We start from the raw sequence: 18,690 nt of genomic DNA on the forward strand, positions 1-18,690 counted from the left end.
CTCAGCCCTAAAGATTTTTTTTTTTTTTTTTTTTTTAGGACAGGGTCTACAGGGTCTAGGTAGATCAGACTCTCATAGTGGTTCTGTTTTCAGCCTCCCAACAGCTGGGATCATAGGTATATGACACCATGCCCAGTCTCAATCACCCTCTAGGCACCACCCTCCCTGGGGGCAGGCCACCCCCCACTAGGGGGATCAGATCCCAGCATGTTAGTCCACTGAGCTATCTGGCCGACCCTCTAAAACCCTCTATTTTTTTCCTTGAGGGTATCAATAAAGTTTTGAATGCTTTCAAAGTCTATTATTTCAGGAGCCAGGGAGATGACTCAGTGGACTAAGCGCTTCTCTGTTAAGGGCAAGGGTCTGAGTTCAATCCCCAGTTCCACAAAAAAAAAAAAGTCTATTATTTGGTTAGTTGTGTATATTGGCTCTGTCCTAATGGCTAGGCCACCTGCTACTGCTGTGCTAGCCAGGATGAGCAATCACTCATTTCTGGTGGGATTTGGGGTAGCCACAGAACTCCAGTCAACTAGGGTAAACATTAGGATCCTAGACCAGGAAAGCAATGCCACAGAGGCTCATGTGTTGTGGAGAAAATATGTAGTAGACCCCGCTAAATTGCCCTTATTCGCGGTAAGTGAAGAGATGGGTCAGGTTATGGAGGTGCAGTCAACTGACACATTTGGAAAGCCCTCACTTCCCAGGAAGTAAGTGAGGTTTCCCATGATTTGAATTGGAGAAGCTTGAGGTGAGATTGTGGGCAACTGAGTAAAATGAAACCTAGAAGCATCTGGAGAGAACCCTGAAGCCCAGTGTGTGAGGGACCAACCTGCTGGAGAGCACAGTGAGCCCCAGCAGCCAACTGTAACAGGCCTGGAGCTAGTGAGAGCTCGCCAGTGTCATCTTTGGTATGCTCAGGTTTGAAGTTTGTGAAAACCTTGGAGGTAGGGGACCCAAATAGTGGAATAAAGACCTTTTACATTGCAGAATCTTTACCTGTGCCAGCTAACACTGAGACAGCTAACACTTGTCCTTTTGCCCAGACGGTGTCATTGGGGATATATATGATACCGACTGTGGTTACAGGTGTACCTTCTTGCAGTTCGAGGGGGCTAGAGTCTGTGTGAAGGGAGGGCTTCCATTGTAAGGAGGGCTTACCCAGATCTGTCTTGTATACCAATGTTAGTGCTTTTTCTCCGTAACAACATACAGTGGTGCATTTTCAGCTACCACAGTATCAGTAGTGGATGTTATTACACATATTGACAGCATCTTGACCACCTGTTGTGTAAGGGGGTTCCTACCAACCTTGACAAACATACTTGTTGGTTTGGTAAGTCCGTTCCCAACTCAGATCACCACATCCTGTGTAGTAATTTCTAATCTCAATGTTGGGACAGGCATCAAAGTACAAGGACACGTTAGATTGATGGTCCATAAATTCTTAATTAGATACATTACCCAAAGGAAAGTCATTTTAATCCCAAATTGGACACATGTGAGGGTGGGCAGTCCCCTGTGTAGAAAAGGACAAAGGCAACCTTTTGGGGGACTCTCCAGTCCTCTAAGAATACAGCCCAGGGCCCCAGGGCAAATGTACAGATTATCAAAAGGAAAAGGGGCCAGAAACCAAACAATAGCACTACATGAGTTTTAGAGCAGACGCTCTGGCATACAGTGTCTGATCAATCTTCAGCCATGTGTTGACTCATCAGCCTCCGCAGTGACGAGAGCAGGACTCTGAGTGCATTGATGACTCATGTAGTCTCCAGGGTAGGCTTTCCAGCAGTCATTGGGATGAGCCCACTTGATTCTGGAGTCATGAATCCAGGGACAGACCTGTGTCATTTTTATGTCTCTTTATCTTTTATGCTAGCTAGCTTAGCATTCTTCACTTTTTACCCAGCTACTTCCATCCATAGACAGGGTGTACTCAGTGTCGGGGGGGGGGGGCCCTCATGGGCCCTCATTCTGCAGTCAGGTCGGCTGGCAAATAGCTCATCAGTCAGCGTAAGGCATACATAAGCTTTCTAGTCTTGTCATTATATTTCTTTTTATCCCTTTAGCCAGCCTTAAGGTTTTTTTTCCATTTCCTATAACTTTTACAACAAACGTGACTGTACCACTTGAATTTTAAAGTGTCCCTTCCTTTCCCTCAGATAACAGACCTCTAAATAATGCTGAATTTATTTTAAAACAAAAGCAAGTTAACCCTGTAAATTAAAAACTTGGTAATGTTCAAGAAATGCTTCATACAAATCAGCTCAAACTGAAAACCAGAAATATATCTGATGAGTTCAAATTTATAATTTGTTTTTTCCTGTGCGACTTCCTGGCTGAGTGTGGTGGCACACGCCTGTAATCCTAGCACTCAGGAGGCTGAGGCAGGAAGATCACTGTGAGCTCAAGACCAGTCTGAACTACAAAGTGAGCTCAAGTCCAGCCTGAACTGCATAGTGAGACCCTGTCTTAGAGAAAAAAAAAAAAAAAAACTTCCTTAGATTTGATATCATTTTAGCCATTACCCCAGGCTGGAGCTGCTCCAGCTTTTAGGTGCCTGCAGGCAGTGCCAGGCTGGTAATGTCAAGCAAGGGCTGGCTTGGTGCTCCGGGGCTGGAAGGAGGGACTGGACTCTGTCTTGTTCCATTTCTTGCTTTGAAATGAAAAGATAACCCTTGATTTTTCTCTCCAATCTCAGCATGACCTGCTCGGCCTAGGTCTCTTGGCCATGAGGCCAGCTGGGCTCCTCAGGTGTTCTGTCTCTCCTTTTTTATTAGCCTGCCTGTGCCATCCCACCTGTATATTCTGACATACTAAAGTTTAGCAGCTCTTCTGGTTTTGCCCATTACAGTATAATTCATTTTTAGTTACTTTTGTTTTTAGACTTATTAGATCACCTTTCCTTCAGTTGCCAGCTGAGTCCAGGTCACCTGGACTCAAGGGCTTTATTTTGGATACATCCACACATCCACATTTATACATTTTCTCTTTCCCTGTTTCCATCGCGGCATGGGATTTTTGGCCTCTCCTGTTGTGACTCATTCTTATAATTTTGACTAATAGCATTTCTCAGTTGTCCTTTGGCATTGAAGAGAGTCAGAAGTAAATGCTGGCAGTCATCCCAAGTAGGGAGATGGGTCTGAAAGACAGAGGCCAGGAGGTCGGTCAGAGCTCGAGGCTCCTCTGTGATGAACTGTGGCGTTTCCCAGTGAGATCAGTAGAGAAGGGCCGGTAGAGCGTGACAGGTGGCTGGTGTGATCCCGGTGGGCCTCCCAGGTCAGCCGAAGAGGCATCTGACGAGCATCGGGCCTGACCCCACGGAGGGCTGAGCAGGGCAGGAGGCGGGGGCGCTGCTGGCAGCGAGGACTGGGCTGCGGACCGGCAGCCGGGGCTGGGAGCGGCTGACTGGTGGCTGCCCTGGGAGGTCGCCGGATTGGCCACACACGGCAGGGAAATCCTCCTCAGGGTTGATGGGCAGGACAGGATAAATTTCTCTTTGGGGGCTTTTTTAATTGAAACTTTACGGAAGGGCAAGCAGGTTCCTTTTCCTGGCAGGCGCAGACACGGGGGCGGGTCTGACGTGGTCCAAGCCAGGAATCAATGCATGGGAACTGAGAGGCTGATCATTCGATCCTGAACCTGTTACTTTGTCCCAGACCTGGAGAACGACTTTTACTTATGGGTTCCCTCTGGCGGCCATGAAAGACATAGGCACAGCCAATCGATCTCAGAGAAGGTGCGGAGTCGGGATTTCAGGCACGGCCAATCCATCTCACACTCACGCACGAGCACAGACGTTTTCGAAAAACATTGCAGCCCCAGTCCCAAGGGCAAAGGGCTAGCTGAAACACAAACTATGCCGAACCGCGCGAGTAACAGAGGAGTGATCAGTTCCTCCCTCATCCCACGCAAGAGACGGAGACTGACAAGCTGACTGAGGGACGTCCGGGGCAGTCCTACCTCATCTGAGGGCACCGAAAGGTCGCGTTCCGTCTCCCTCCTTCTGTTGGCCCGGCGAGGTCTCTGCTGCTGCTCAGGGGCCCCCACCGGTGACCCAAATGGTCAGCAGTGTTTTCCCGGCCGGTGTACCAGGAAATATTTGCAGACACTAGCAGACCGCATGGAAAACGCTTTGCACCAGGGAGTTGGAAGGCAACTTTTATTAAGGCCCGCGGGCTGATGTGGGATCGCTCCCGCCAAACATCAGCGCTGGCTTAAAGGAAGGAGGAAATGAGTCGATAACGGGTCAGTCCATAATTGGTCACATACATAGGTTAGTGTATATGTGGGGCAGGTTGAATTGGAGGGAACAGCCAGGTAGCCAAGGCCAACTGAATAGGACAGCTCAATTATGAAGCTGTAGGTTTAAAAAATTTTTCCCACAACTCAAGGAACAACTCTGAAACTTAGGAAAGGAACCCAGTGCTTACACAGGACACACCTCTATCCTGTGTCCTGTCCCTTGCCCTTGGGGGAGACAAGATACACAGAACCAAGAGAGAAAGAGTTGCTGCTCCAGGAATTAGAGTGGCTTACACGAGAAGGGACAGGTCCTAACAGGGCTAGAGAGTGCAGAAATCTTCAGCTTCTTAGCTTAGTGAAGGAAGCACATTAATTTCTCCCTGCTGTGGACTGAATGTCAGGAAAGGCAGATGAAGCAGATTTAGCAGCCGCTCTTCTGAGTTCCAGAAGCCTGAGAAGAGACTGACAGACAAAAGACGAGCTGAGGAAAGACAATGGAGGTGCCTGAGGGACAGGTCTATTTCCAAGTCTTGCTGGTGATCTAGAGGCAGCCATTTTGTCTCCTGCCCATTGTTCCCCTCTTCCCAGTGCTTCACCCTGCATCTAAGGGGGTAAAGGTCAGAGATGGCTGATCAGGAGGCCTCCATGATCTTCAGGGCTCCCTGGAGGTCACTGCCGAAGGAGCTGACCCGGGAGCCATCTTTACCAGACAGTGTTAGGAGTTTCACAATTAGACCATCCAACACTGTGCTGGAAGATGGACCCAGAGCCAGCCAACATGGAGTCCAGGCAACAGCTGACCAGTTGTAGCTACAGGGATCCTGGCCACAGACCCCCGAGAGCCCAGGAGCCAGTTGCAAGCTCAATGTTAGCTGTGAGTTCTGGACCCACGAGATGACAAATCACACTTGGCTGGAGAAGGGGCTCACCATTGTGTTCCTGCAGTGGTCAGCCATCCAACCCAGAGCCTCATCTGCAGCACCTTCCCCCCTAGACAAGGGGCTTCCAGGGTGGGGGTGGAGGCTGGTAGCCAGGCCGAGGGCCTGAGGTGACAGGCACCACAGGGACAGGGGCCTCCATCATTACCCGGCAGTATTAGAGACCCAACCAGCACCCAAACACTGCGGGGTAAGACGAGGGCCCCTGCCCAGCCTGCCCTCTACAGCTGGCAGGCCCAGACCCACTTCCCCTCCCCCACCACCTGGTCTCTAAGGACACTTCCGGGTGAGTCCTGCTGCCCACTGCCAGCCTCACTCGAAGGTGCTGACCACCTAGGCAAGGACAGCTTCAGCAGCCCCTCACCTTTCTGCCCTCAGCCTCTAGCCCCTTCCCCTGCCACCTTCCTAGTCAGTCCCTGCCCCCAGTTGACAGCAGCTTACTGGCTCTCAGATCCAGAACCCCTGCCTGATGGCCTTTACCTGTCACCAGGCCCATCTGCCCCCCAGAGCTGGACGCAGAGAAGAAGGAACGACCTGGGCCGGATCGGAGGCCCGCAGCCCGCCCAGGCCCACTCTTCCGCCTTCCTTCTCCCCTTCCTTCTCCGCCTGCCTGGGGCAACCAGGCCTCACCTGGGCCCCGCCTGCTGCCGTGCACAGGTGTGTCCTCCTGCCATAGGCTGCCCTGTCGCCGTAACCCCTTCCCTCCCGGCACTGCCGCGGGCACCTCCAGTGCTTCCCACCCTCTCCTGGCAACCTCTCCTCCTACCTGCCTTTTCTCTCTCCGTCTCCAGGAGAACAAAGAGAGACGCTGTCCTTTCCTGCCCCCAGGACCAGCCTGGTCTGGCCGATCCTGCCAGAAGCTGGAGCCAGAGGACAGAATTTCCGAGGTTATTGTGGGGTCAGCCCAGCAGGGTTGGTCTGTGCCCCTGCCCAGTAGCCTGTGGGCACCGCCGAGGGGTGGGCGAAAAGGTCAGGCAGGTCCTGCCCTGGAACAGGGTGCCTACACCAGCAGAGAACCCCCAGCTGAGCACCCACCCAGGCCTATAGACGCAGCTTAAAGCTGCTGTGCTCTCCCACCCCTTCTCTCTGGAAGTGGGCTCACAATGGGTGCTGGGGATCCAGTGCTCTACACTCCAGGAGTCCAAGTCCCAGTTGGCCCAAAGCAGGTGAAGGGGTGGGACTGCCAGCCTTTCTTTAGAGTTGCTCAGGCGTTGCTGGGAGAGGGGGGCCCAGAGGCCGCAGGTGGTAGCCCCACCCCCACCCCAGGGGCCACCTCTCCAGGGAGCTATTGTGTGGCCCAACCCAGCACCCACCCCATGCTGCTCTCCTCTCCCTTTGTTTGTCTCCTTCCCCATACCTGTCTGTAATTATTCTGTTTTGGACACTTTCTGACTTTCTCTGAGTCCCAAGAGCACAGGACCTGACTTCTCACTGGTGGGCCCCCAGCACTCCTCAGAGCAGGTGACGCAGTGGACACTTGGGCTTGTGCCCTGGGCTGCACCCTTCCTAGCTTTAGCCTTTCTGGTAGTGGAGGCCAGTACTTCCCAGGTGTGTCTCATGCCAGCTGAGCATCCTTGGGAGACCCCAGCTTTAAGTAAAGAGGTACAGCCCTCTGGATAAACTGACCTAACGCACAGAACAGAGACAGGCAGACAGGAGCTCCATGTGTACCCTTCCTGACCCAGGAAGGGAAGCAGGGAGGGCGGTGCTGCTAGGTCTCTGCTTTCTAGAACTTCCTGAAAATCTTAGGGCTTGGATCCAGGAGCCAGATAGGTTTGTGGTGGGTCTCTCTAGAGTGACCCTCCTGTATTTCCAGGGTAAGGAGGGAGGGGGCTCTGGGTCAGATGGCCTAGATTAAAACCTCTGCCTTAAAACCCAGAAGTCTTGTGACCGTGAGAAAGTCAAATCATTTCTGTGCCTCAGTTTACTTTACTGTAAAATGAGGAAGACAAAGGTACCTTCTGGGGTTGAGCTGTGGGGGTAGCTCAGTGATGAGTGCTTGCTTGCCTAGACCTTGGGCTCCATACCTAGCACAGGAAATAAAAGAGGTTCCTAGCATGAATTTATCCTGTAGTCTGTAAACAGTTCCTGGGCACTTGGCCAGTATGTCATGAATTATGGTTGCCACTGCTATTATCATCCACAATCCTGGGGAGGGTGGATGAATTAGGGTGATTCATTTTTTTAAAATAAAGACTACATTTATTTAAATAGTGTTATGATTTGTGTCTAGTTGTCCCCCCAAAGCTTCATGCAGTCATGGGACGGACTTCTAGAGTGTGTGTGGGGTTTTTTTGTTTGTTTTGTGGAACCGGGGATTGAACTCAGGCCCGCGTGCTTGCCAGGGAAGTGCTTATTCCACTGAGCCATCTCCCTGGCCCCTAGAGCTTATGATTAATTCATGATCCAATCAATGCTGGGATTGTGGGTGTGAGTGCTACACCTGCCCCGGGGCGGACACCCTGGATGCCAGTGTAAGGAAGAGAGAGGCTTGCCTCTGCCGCAGCTGCTGCTCCTCCTTTTTGTTCTTGCTGTTTTGCTGTTTTCAGCCACATGAACTGCTGCCCTCTGCCATGTGCCACTCTGCCTTGGAGCCAGCCCGGTGTGGACTGAAACCTCCACAAACTGAGCTAAATAAACCTTTCCTTTCTTAATTTTAGGTGTCAGGTATTTTGTGCCAGCAATAAGAGAAGGGCAGAACCGGGGATTGAACTCAGACCCTTGCGTTTACCAGTCAAGCGCTTACTCTACTGAGCCATCTGCCTGGCCCCATTTTCTCTTTTTTAAAAGATATTTATTTATTTATTTTGTGTGTGTGTGGCCAGCTCAGCCCACCAGGGGGCGGGGCTGGCTGGCATGTGGTGCTGAGGGATTGAACCGTGGTCCCTGTGCTTTGCTTAGCTTAGCTTGTTCTAAGTAGGTGCTTTAGACCACTGAGCCATCTCACCAACCCCCCCATTTTCTCTTTTAAAGTACAGTACTAGTTTAACAGTCTGAGTTTGTCCGAAAACTCAAACTTAGTTTAGCAGTTTATCCCAAACTCCACAAAATATCTTTTAAAAATATAATGAAACACGTTGGAGAAGCTGGGGATTTGGCTCAGCGGTAGAACACTTGCCTAGCAAGCTGGAAGCCTGGGTTCAGTCTTCAGCACCAAAAGCAAAAAACTAAACCTCCCCTAAAAAACAGTTCAAGGGGCCAGGGAGATAGCTTGGTAGAATAAACACTTGCCTGGCAAGCACAAGAGCTTGAGTTCAATCCCTGGTTCCACACTCAAAAAAAAACCAAAAAAACAAACAGTTCAACCAAAAAAACCCAGTAAACTCAGGAAAAGTTTGGAGACTGGGCTGGATGGCGCACACCTGTAATCCCAGCACTTGGGAGGCCGAAAACAGGAGGATCACTAGGAGTCCGAGCTGCATAGTACGAAGTACAAGGGGGGTAGGGAAGGAAGGACAGAAGGAAGGAGGGAGGAAAGGAAGCAAGGGTTGGCTGTGGTAGCTCACCATTGTAATCCCAACACTCGTGAAGCTGTGGCAGAAGGATGACAATGAATTCAAAGACAGCCTGGGCTGCATAGTAAATCCAATCTAAACCAGTGAGTCCCTTTCTCAAAACTAGCTGAGTATGGTGGTGCACGCCTATGATCCCAGCACTCAGGATGCTGAGGCAGGAGGATCATTGCAAGTTCGAGACCAGCCTGGGCTACAAAGTCAGCTCAAGGCCAGCCTGAACTACATAATGAGACCTTGCCTCAAAAGACTAAATAATAAAAAAAAAAACAATTTGCAATATTTAGTGGAAATATCTACAGAGGAAAGGATTAGCAGTGAAATTACATAAGAAGGCAAGGACATGGGGCTGGAGAGATGGCTCAGTGGTCTAAAGCACCTACTTAGAACAAGCTTAGCAAAACACAGGGACCACGGTTCAATCCCCCAGCACCACATGCCAGACAGCCCCGCCCCCAGGTGGGCTGAGCTGGACACACACACAAATAAATAAATAAAATTTTTAAAAAATATTAAAAAAACAAAAAGAAGGCAAGGACATTTCTCCTACTCCATGTCCATAACGTTTTCCTGTGGAGTTCTCAGTGTTCATTTTCCATTTCAAAGAAAAGTGCTGGGGGTGTGACTCAGTTGTTTAGCAATTGGTGAACCCTGGCTTCATCCCTAGAACTTCGAAGAGGAGGGAAGGGAAAGAAAAAGGGGTAAGAAAGGGAAAAGGGAAAAATGAGCATAGTGGGGCACCCCTGTAACTCCAGTACTTGGAAGGCTTAGGCAAGTGGATCACCATGAGTTTGAGGCCAGGCTGGGCTACATAGTAAGTTCAAGGACATCCTGAGCTACATATCTGAGACTGTGTCTCAAAGAAGAAAAAAGAAAAAGGAAGGAAGAACAGACAGACTGGCACCTGGCTCATGTCACATGCTGTGTGTAGCAGTACCCTGAACAGGTCAGCCTGACCTAAAGGCTGAGGTTTACATGGCCCCAGACGGCACACACCCCGCCCTGCCCACCAGAGTCCCTGGGCAAGAAGTGCACTGGGAGCAGAGCACACATGATGATTCACGAACTTTATTTACAGGAACAGAAAGGTCTAGCTCCGCCAGGGGCCTTGCAGGGCTATCTATGTACAGGGTCAGGGAGACGAGGCTGGGACACAGCCCTTTAAATTACAGTGGAAGAGGCAGGGCCTGGGTTCCGGCTGGGTGGCTCCACGGGAGACCTCTGCAGGGGACAGTGAGGCTGCAGAGAGGAGGGAGGGAATCAGGGCTGCTGCGACTCTGGGAGGGCAACACGAAGCCAGTCTGCTGACAGCCTGGAAGGGCCGCAATCCCCCATGCACCACAGAGCTGGAGTCAGAGCAGGCTGAAAGACCCGGGCAGGGACACTGGGCTATACCGTGGCCACCTCTGAGGGCGCCGAGCTCACTTCCTCTTGAGGGAACCCTTGCTCTTCTCCTTGTCTGCCGATCGCTGCTTCTTCACTTTCTCCTCCTTCTTGTTCTTGCCATGCAGGTTCTCATAGACATCCTCCTTGTGTCTGTGGGTGTGCGAGCAGGCAGGTGTGGGCGGCAGTGCAGATGAGCAGGCTCGGCTTGCCCAGCACCGGCAGCCGCTCCACACCACCCCATCAAAGGAGACAAAATGGGAAGACGGAAGATGCTGGGTGGCAGCAGGAAAGGTCACTCACTTGGAGGAGGTCCGGGAGGCCTTGGCATGGGCACTCTTCATGGCAAGGGGGTAGGTGATGTTGCCATACTCCGACTCCTGGCCCTTCTGGGACTGTGGGCAGAGGCATGGCAAGGTGGTGGTCCCGGGGGCTCTGAGGGCTGATACCCCACTCCCCCACAGCCCTGCGCTGCGCTCACCTGCATGACTTCCAGCTTCTTCTTGGTGGTCTCAATGAACTGTGCTATAGCCACATAGATGAACTTGTACTGCGCCTCCGTCTGCACCATGCCTGAGCGCTGCGCCCGCACCATCTGGATAGTCTTCTGGATGTCGATGTCACAGTCCAGCCCTGGGGCAGGGGCTGAAGCTCAGGCCCTGGGGAGGTGGAGGCCCCGAGGAGAGACAGACCCAGGGCTGTGCACCCACTCCTCAAATGCCCGGCACTCACCCTTGGTGGAGATACTCTCCATGAGCATGTCGATGACAATGATGGTACCTGTGCGGCCGATGCCCGCGCTGTGGACGGAGAGAGTACACGGCCGTCAGAGGCTGCAGCCACCTGAGTGAGGCATGCAGTCCCTGCTGCAGCCTGAGCAGAGGTGCACCTGGCCTGCAGCTGGTCCTCTGCATGGGCAAAGGAGTTCACAGGCCAGGGCTAGGCATGGAGTACTGCTGGACAGAGGCAGAGGCCTCCAGAGGCCTTCCACCACTATCCTCTGCCTCCTGCTCTGACCCCGCACTGCAAACTGGTGGCTGCCCTCAGCCACGGAGATCCAGGTCCCCCACCCCCGCCATGGTCCTTGGCGTTCCCCAGGCTATCCTCATCCCAGCCTTCCTAAGCTCCATGGGTGAAGAGTGCAGATCAGCAGCCTTGGGTTCCAGCCCCAGGACCAAAAAGAAAGTGACACTTGCTTTTTTTTCTGAGACGTTCCCTTTCTCTTTTCTTCAAACCTTGCAGTAAAGCAAGGGCAGGCCTGGGGACATGGGGCTTGGGGAGCACTGTGGTTGGAAGGTTGGAGCCATGCAGCTGCAGGATGTCCTTGCTCCTCCACACCCTGTGCCATAGCCCTGGGCAAACAGGTGACTGAAGGGACCTGGCCCACAGCCCATGTCTGGGCCCATCAAGCCAGTGCTCTGAGTCGTGCTGTCTAATTTCAAACCAAGATTGTCAAAAATAACCCCTTTCACCCACTTCCTTCCTGTAATGTCTAAATAAAGGCCCTGGGGATTTCACAAAGTATATGAATGGGGGGACACAGCAGGAGGGTGGCTCCTAGGCAGCCCTGGCCCCTGAGACAGCCAGGAGGCCACTCTCAACTTGGCCACACTTAAGGACAGAACAGATAGTTCCTGGTGGAAAGGAGGAGGAAGTCTGAGGCCCCAGAGGCCTGAGGTCACATGGAGGGAGAAGGAAGAGAAGAGGCCACAGCAGGTTGCCATTGCCTCCAGCCTCTTCCTAACAGGAGCCCTCTCTGAGAGTGGGGTTTTATCTGATCCTCACAACAACCCCACCAGCCTGAGCTTACTGATGAGAAATCTGGAGCTCAGAGAAGTTAAGAACACACAGTTGGGAAGCAGGAGAGATGGATTTTATGCAGACTTACCCTGGCCTGGATCCTGACCTCCACTGGGAAGCTTATCTGAGGGACCCCTGCTGAGCTTTGGCCTCCCCACCTGTCACACAAAGGTCCCCTGTCCCTAAACAGCACGGGGGAACTCAAGACGGTGGAGAGAGGAAGGAGTGAGGAAAAAGTCCCCAGAGGCCAGGCAAATAGAGTGGATTAAAGTGCCTACAGGAAGGGGCCGGGGAGATGGCTCAGTGGAATAAGCGCTTCCCTGGCAAGCCCTGAAAAAAAAAAAAAAAAGTGCCTACAATCAGGCCCAGGGCTTCCATCCCCGGGGGCTGCTGTGCCAGCCCCGCCCCTGGGATGCACTGAGATGGCACTTGAGACTGGGCGTGTTGGCACACACCTATAATCTCAGCTCTTAGGAGACTGTAAACAGGCGGATCACTACAAGTATGATCTAGTAGTGAGAGCCTGAACACCCTGTACCCTTCCTTAAAATACAAAAAAAAAAAAAGAAAGAAAGAAAAAGTCCCCAGAACTACAAATGGAGGAATGGAGGTCACAGAGGGTGCAGAGACCACACCAACCCCAGGGAAGGCAGAGGAGACAGACCAAGCCTCGAGTGAGACCAAGAGGGCATGTGGAGTGCTAGGGCCTGAGACTACGGTGACACTGAGCCCAGTGCCTCCCGCAGACCACCAGGGCCAGGCTGTGTCTTGAAGACTGCGTGACCCCTCCATGCCCAGCAGCAGCAAGCAGCAGCTGGCTCCCCCGGCCTGCCATGGTCAGATGGTCAGGGAGGGAAGGCACTCACAAGTGCTTCTCTGCTGTGGCTTTTCTCACTGCCACTACCCCTGATGTGGTGCTCACCTGCAGTGCACAATGATGGGCCCGGCGTGAGGCAGACTCTCCTGCCGCTGGTTGATCTGGTCCAGGAAGCTGAGGACACCCCCAGGCTCACTGGGAACCCCATGGTCAGGCCAGCTCAGGTACTGGTAATGCCAGATCTCCCGAATCAGGTCCCCCTGGGCCAAGGACACAGATGGGGTCAGCGCCCCACGCTCCCACGCCACACTCCACCCTGTCTTCTCCACTCTCAGAGTGGGTGGGGGCTGGGGACGCTCACATTGTCCAGTGGGGACACCTGTAAGGTACGAAGTTTGTACTCAGCTGCATCATGCTCTCCACAGTTGGTCACTGAGTAGGGGCCATAGGCACGCTGAGTGCCCACTTCTGGCCAGTAGGGGACACATTTGTTCTGAAAAGCAGAACAGGAATAAGGCACAGAAACCCAGAAATGGGGCCCCCGGGACCCTGTGCTGGGTCCTGAGTTCCTGCGTAGGTGCAGACACACCACACATGAGTGCGCCACCCCTGAGCCCACCGAGAGCTGGGGGACCGGGATCCCGTCTGAGACCCGCTAACAGCCGCAGTAGCTGAGCAACCACGGAAGCTTCCAGTTCATCCAGTGACTGCCTAAGACTACAAACCAGGCTGGAGCTACAAACACAATCCAGAGCTGGGGTGGTCAGAGCTCAGGGATGAAGAAAGCACTTGCCTGGCCTGTGGGGTCCTGGCTATAATGCCCAGCAGCACAAAACAAAGTAAGAAAAGAAAAACTGAAGCAGATACAACACTGAACACAGCCTGGTACCTCCTCACAGCCTACAACAGGGCCAGGAAGAGAATAACTGTCCCTATTTTTTTTTAATTTTATTTTATTTATTTATTTGTGGAACAGGGGATTGAACTCAGGCCCTTGCACTTGCCAGGGAAGTGCTTATTCCACTGAGCCATCTCCCTGACCCCTCTCCTTGGGGTTGTCAGGCAACTCCAGATGGCTTCACAGAGGAGGTTGCATTCCAGCTGGTCCTCCAAAAGGAGGAGTTGCCAGTGCTGAACAAAGGATGCTAGGCAAGTGCTGTACCGCTATGCAACACCCCATCCTCAGTGCCAAGCATGAGAATCAAGCCCAAGGTTGTTTTTGTTTTGTTTTGTCTTTTGTGGCACAGGAGATCAAACTCCGGACCTTGTGCTTACCCAGCAGGCACTTATACCACTGAGCTATCTCCCCTGATGGAGCCAAGGTTGGAAGCAGGAGTCTGGGAGTCAGTGTGCAGGGGCTCCGGTTTCCCAACAAGCCTCGGAGCCCTACCCTCTGGGGTCCCTTTCCACCCACTTAACAGTGCTAAACCAGCCTTGGGAAGGAAATGTGGAAATTGGGGAGAATAGCATGGGGCTGTGCCCTACCCGGCCTTTCTCCACCTCTCGGGTGGTCATGACGATGACACGTGTGTTCTCCTGCCACACCATCTGCCAGAAGTCGTTGACTGTGGCCTCCAGACAGCCCTGGCTGGCGATGTAGGTCTTAGAGTTCTCTTCAGAGCCTAGCAGCTTGTTCTGGGTGTCAGTGCAGAGAGAGGTGTCCCAGGACTCTGAGTCCCAGGCTCTACCCCACCACCCTGAGCATTAGCTTCAGCTTGGCCCAGTCTCAGGGTCAGGGAACTCTCCAGCCCAGCCCTTCCTGCCACACCACTGGCAACACTGACCTTGACATAGTTGGCATTGATGTAGTCAGACCCAGGGATGTTACTGTCCCGCCCCTGCAGGACCACTCGGGTATGATCAACTGCAGGGGACAAAGAAGTAGGGAAGTGGCTCAGCAGCTCAAAAGACCTTTCCCAAGCTGACAGGACTTTGTTGTTTCCAAAGCTCCATGGCTCTGAAGCCACGGGTGGGCAGAGGTGGATCGGCCTAGGGTTGAGGAGAGGTTTCCTAAGGGGGGTGGCAGGGGATGGGAGGTTCTCAGAAGAGTCTTCTGGAAGAAGGAAACCTTGCAGAGAGGAAGGTGGACCCCAGGGGGCAGGAAAGAGATGGGTGGGCGATGGTGCTCACAGGGCAGAATGTTCTTGTAACGGTTCTTGCTCTTGTTCTCTGGCCGCTGTCCTTCCAGCCGCTGGTGCAAATTCTTCACCTCCTGCTTCTGCAGACTCTGAGAGGTGAAAGGAGGAGTGGTGAGCACCAGCTGGGGTGGGGATGTGTCCACAGGTATAGATGAGCAGGCCAGAGCAGTGTACAGCGCAGAGAGGCACAGCATCCTTGGTGGCCAACTACCTACCTGTTCCAGCCCTAAAGTCCCTGTCCCATACCATACCTCAAACTCCTCCCAGAAGCCAGCCTTGGCTGTGTCCTCTGACTCTTTCTTCTTGTTCAGCTCCAAAACCCGGCTCTCAATGTCAGCTGCATTCACCCGAGTGGCATAGTAAGGCTGCAGCAGGTGAGCACAAGGCAGCAACTTAGAGACCTCAGGAGTTCACCCCTGGGGAAGAAGGTGCCTTGCCTGCCCCTCACCTGCCGCAGGTAGACAAAGGCCCCAGAGGCTTCCTCAATCCCTGTCTTCTTGAAGTGCTCCACCAGGTCTGTGAGGCTGTCAAATATCTCCGAGCCGCCCACTGTGTAGCGTTCACCCTGGAGGTGTCGAGCAGGGCCACCCTTCAGAGCCCAACCTTTCTTCCCTGGACCAGGGGTCCAGGCCCAGCCAGACCCTTCCACAGCCCAGCCTGGGCCTTGGGCATAGATGGGAGCCCTGAAGAACATCCCTCACCATCTGCACAGCCACCTCACCTCACACATGATCTTGATGTGGGTGACCTTGAGTGGGGAGCCCACACCGGCCTTGGGCTGGTCATTAAGCACCGACAGCACAAAATCGCCAGGCTGGCTGAGGCTTTCACGCACCAGGAAGGTCCAGGGCTCACTCTTGGCCTGCAGCAGTGCCTCAGCCTGCATTCCTGACATGTGGCCATGGTACCACCTGGAAAACAGGCAAGAGGTGAGGGCTGGGGCACAGAGAGGCTCAGAGAGAGATGCACCCAGAGTGGTGGTGAGCTCAGTGCCTACCACCAGCTAGATGCTTTCAGATCAACTACCACAGAAGCCAGGCATGGGGGCACATGCCTATGACCCCACACTCAGGAGGCTCAGGAGGGGATCACCATGCGTTTGAGGACAGCCTGGGATACATAGTAAGTTTAAGGACAGCCTGTACTACATTGCAAGATCCTGCCTAAAAAAAAAAAAGAACAAAAACAAAACAAACAAACAAACAAACAAACAAAAAAACCCGGAATATGAACTCATTCCAGGTGTCTTTCAGGTTAGGAGTTTCTTTCCCCTGTATCACTGGGATCACGGATGTGTACTACCCCACCAGCTAATTAAGGTACTTTTCACCATGCTAAAGATTGTGTGCAAAGTTGCCTTCTAGCAGCAGTGTTGGAGGCTTCTGTGTAGTCACACATTGGGATGAGTGTCTGGATTGTCCCAGGGGCCAGGGAATAAAAGATGATAAGATGGTGGAAATAAACAAAACAAAGCAATAAATAAATAAATAAATAAATAAATAAAATCCACCCCTATATTTATATCTATTACTGTCTTATTACATGTGAAAGAAAAAGCAGGCATGGCCATTTATGCCAGTACTTCCCACTAGTCCTACTCTGGAGGATTGGTAGAGAAAGCTGAGAAGGCCAGTGATATGGCACAGTGGCACCGTGCCGACCTGAAAGTACAAGGTCATGAGTTTGAATTCTGGTACCAAGAAAAGTAAAATAAAATATCAGTAGTTATTTTAGGGCTGGCGAGATAGCTCAGCAGACTAAGAGCCTATTTAAGCAAGTGCAGGGACTAAGGTTTGATCTCCTGCACCACGGCCTCACCAGCCCCACCCCCAGGCACACTGAGCCAGCCACTGAGTCTGGGCATGGTGGCACACGCCTTTAATCCCAGCACTGGGGAGGCTGAAAACAGAAGGATCACTACAAGTCTGAGCTACATAGTGAGACCCTGTACCAAACACATTAAAAAATATTCAATTACAAAACAATATTTATACCTCATAATAGACTTCACTTGGTAGTATATACTATTAAATTACTTTTTTTTTAAACTGTATTTATTTGGTACAGGATCATATTATGCAGCCCAGAGTCATAGTGATCCTCCTGTCTCAGGTCTCCAGCACTGGGATCACATGTGTGCACCATGCCTGGTTTTGGGGCTGGCAGGACACACCGAGAGTTCCATGGCTGGTACAGCATGTGGTACCAGGGATCAAACCTGGTTCCTTGTGCTTGCCAGGCAATCACTTAGACCACTGAGCTATCTCTCCAGCCCCCCTTTTTAAATTTTTTTAAAATCATGTACCTATTTATTTATTGATTGATTTTTTTTTTAGTACAAGGTCTACAGGGTACAGGGTCTACAGGGTCTCACTATGGAGATCAGACTCATAGTGATCCTCCTGTTTTCAGCCTCCCAAGTGCTGGGATTATAGGCATGCGCCACCACACCCAGTCTCAATCACCATCTCATTGCATTCTGGGAGTGGGGATAGAACCCCAGCTGCTGTGCCCTGCGTAAGCAGGCACTTTAGTTCTCTGAGCTATTTGGCTGGCCTTATTTATTTATTTATTTATTTATTTATTTATTTGGTGCAGGATCTACACAGCTCAGACTCATAGTGATCCTCCTGTCTCAGCCTCCCCAGTGCTGGAATTACAGGTGTGTGCCACCATGCCCTGTTTCAGTGGCTGGCAAAGTGAGCCTGGGGTTCCAGGGCCAGCATGGCTTGCAGTACTGGCGATCAAACCCGAGTCCTCACACTTACTAAGCAGGTACTTAAGACTACAAGAGCAGGCAAAGCCTTTAAATTCTTAAATCCTACTATGAATAAAACTACAACAACAAAGCAATACATCAATGAGGTAAAACAAAAAAATGCCAGGAGAAATCCTTTAAAAACATCTTCAGGGCCTGGTGAGATAGCTCATTGGTCTAAAGCACCTACTTAGAACAAGCTTAGCAAAGCACAGGGACCGCGGTTCAAACCCCCAGCACCACATGCCAGCCAGCCCCGCCCCCTGGTGGTCTGAGCTGGCGCCCCCCCCAACAAATAAATAAATAAATTTTTTTTTTAAATAAAAGACATTATCTTTTTTAAAAAAAAAAAAAGAAAGAAAAAGATCTTCATACTGAACAATGGAAGGGACCCAGCTGGTCCTAATTTGGAGTCAAGGGTATGCATTATGTCTTTCCAGAAAACAATGAACTGCCTATCTGGGTACCAGAGCACGCTGTCTACATCAGAGACCCAGCTCTGGAGGAGTTGATTACACCTTTCAAGCTGGTGTTGGGGCTGGTGAGATGGCTCAGTGGTCTAAAGCACCTACTTAAGCTTAGCAAAGCACAGGGACCACGGTTCAATCCCCCAGCCCCACATGCCAGCCAGCCCCGCCCCCTGGTGGGCTGAGCTGCCACAAAAATAAATAAATAAATAAAGATGGCTCAGCAGATTAACACACCTGCTAACACACCTGCTTAGGGAGATGCAGGGGCCAAGGGGTGTGATATGCCAGCCCCGCCCCCAGGACGTGCTGAGACAGTGATTGAGACCATGCGTGGTGGTGTGTTCCTGTAATCCCACTGCCTGAGAGGCTGAAAAACAAAGATGATCACTCCAAGCCTGTACTAAGTACATAGAAAAAAAAAAAAAAAACAAAAAAACTAGTGTTCAGTTCTATGACGGTAATACCTGAGTCTGTATCTGCTCTATAGCCAATAGACCTGGAACCAATTGGAGAAACTGACCCAGAATGTCCAGGAAATAGTAACCAAAAATGGAAATCAAAAGACTGACTAGATAACAGAGTATGCAGAGATAACTGAGCTGAAAGTTGCCAGTATTCTTAAGACAAAATTA

At 51.7% G+C, this 18,690-nt stretch overlaps 1 protein-coding gene and 1 long non-coding RNA gene across 7 annotated transcripts in view; one reads left to right on the plus strand and one right to left on the minus strand.

Moving 5' to 3' along the window:
• Positions 1–4,157: 4,157 nt before the first annotated feature.
• On the plus strand, positions 4,158–7,049 carry LOC111813278. The gene is made up of 3 exons (XR_002818581.1): positions 4,158–4,245; positions 5,671–5,837; positions 5,972–7,049. It is a non-coding gene; the product is annotated as an uncharacterized LOC111813278 (long non-coding RNA).
• Positions 7,050–9,750: 2,701 nt separating this feature from the next.
• Positions 9,751–18,690, minus strand: part of Ptpn6 (protein tyrosine phosphatase, non-receptor type 6) — a 25,821-nt gene continuing 16,881 nt past the window's right edge. For 2 of the 6 annotated variants that reach the window (XM_004643518.2, XM_004643519.2), the window contains exons 4-15: positions 15,552–15,741; positions 15,279–15,395; positions 15,082–15,195; positions 14,823–14,919; positions 14,477–14,556; positions 14,178–14,327; positions 13,054–13,185; positions 12,798–12,952; positions 10,808–10,875; positions 10,557–10,708; positions 10,379–10,470; positions 9,751–10,228 (exon numbers count right to left, since the gene is read on the minus strand). In XM_004643518.2, coding sequence (XP_004643575.1) covers positions 10,114–10,228; positions 10,379–10,470; positions 10,557–10,708; positions 10,808–10,875; positions 12,798–12,952; positions 13,054–13,185; positions 14,178–14,327; positions 14,477–14,556; positions 14,823–14,919; positions 15,082–15,195; positions 15,279–15,395; positions 15,552–15,741 — 1,462 coding nt within the window. In that variant the 3' untranslated portion in view covers positions 9,751–10,113. The remainder of the gene's footprint in view (positions 10,229–10,378; positions 10,471–10,556; positions 10,709–10,807; positions 10,876–12,797; positions 12,953–13,053; positions 13,186–14,177; positions 14,328–14,476; positions 14,557–14,822; positions 14,920–15,081; positions 15,196–15,278; positions 15,396–15,551; positions 15,742–18,690) is intronic. The other 4 variants (XM_023703686.1, XM_023703687.1, XM_023703689.1 and 1 more) reach the window with 4 other exon arrangements.

This window comes from Octodon degus, unplaced genomic scaffold, assembly GCF_000260255.1.
Source record: "Octodon degus isolate 3935 unplaced genomic scaffold, OctDeg1.0 scaffold00178, whole genome shotgun sequence".
Lineage (NCBI taxonomy): Eukaryota > Metazoa > Chordata > Mammalia > Rodentia > Octodontidae > Octodon > Octodon degus.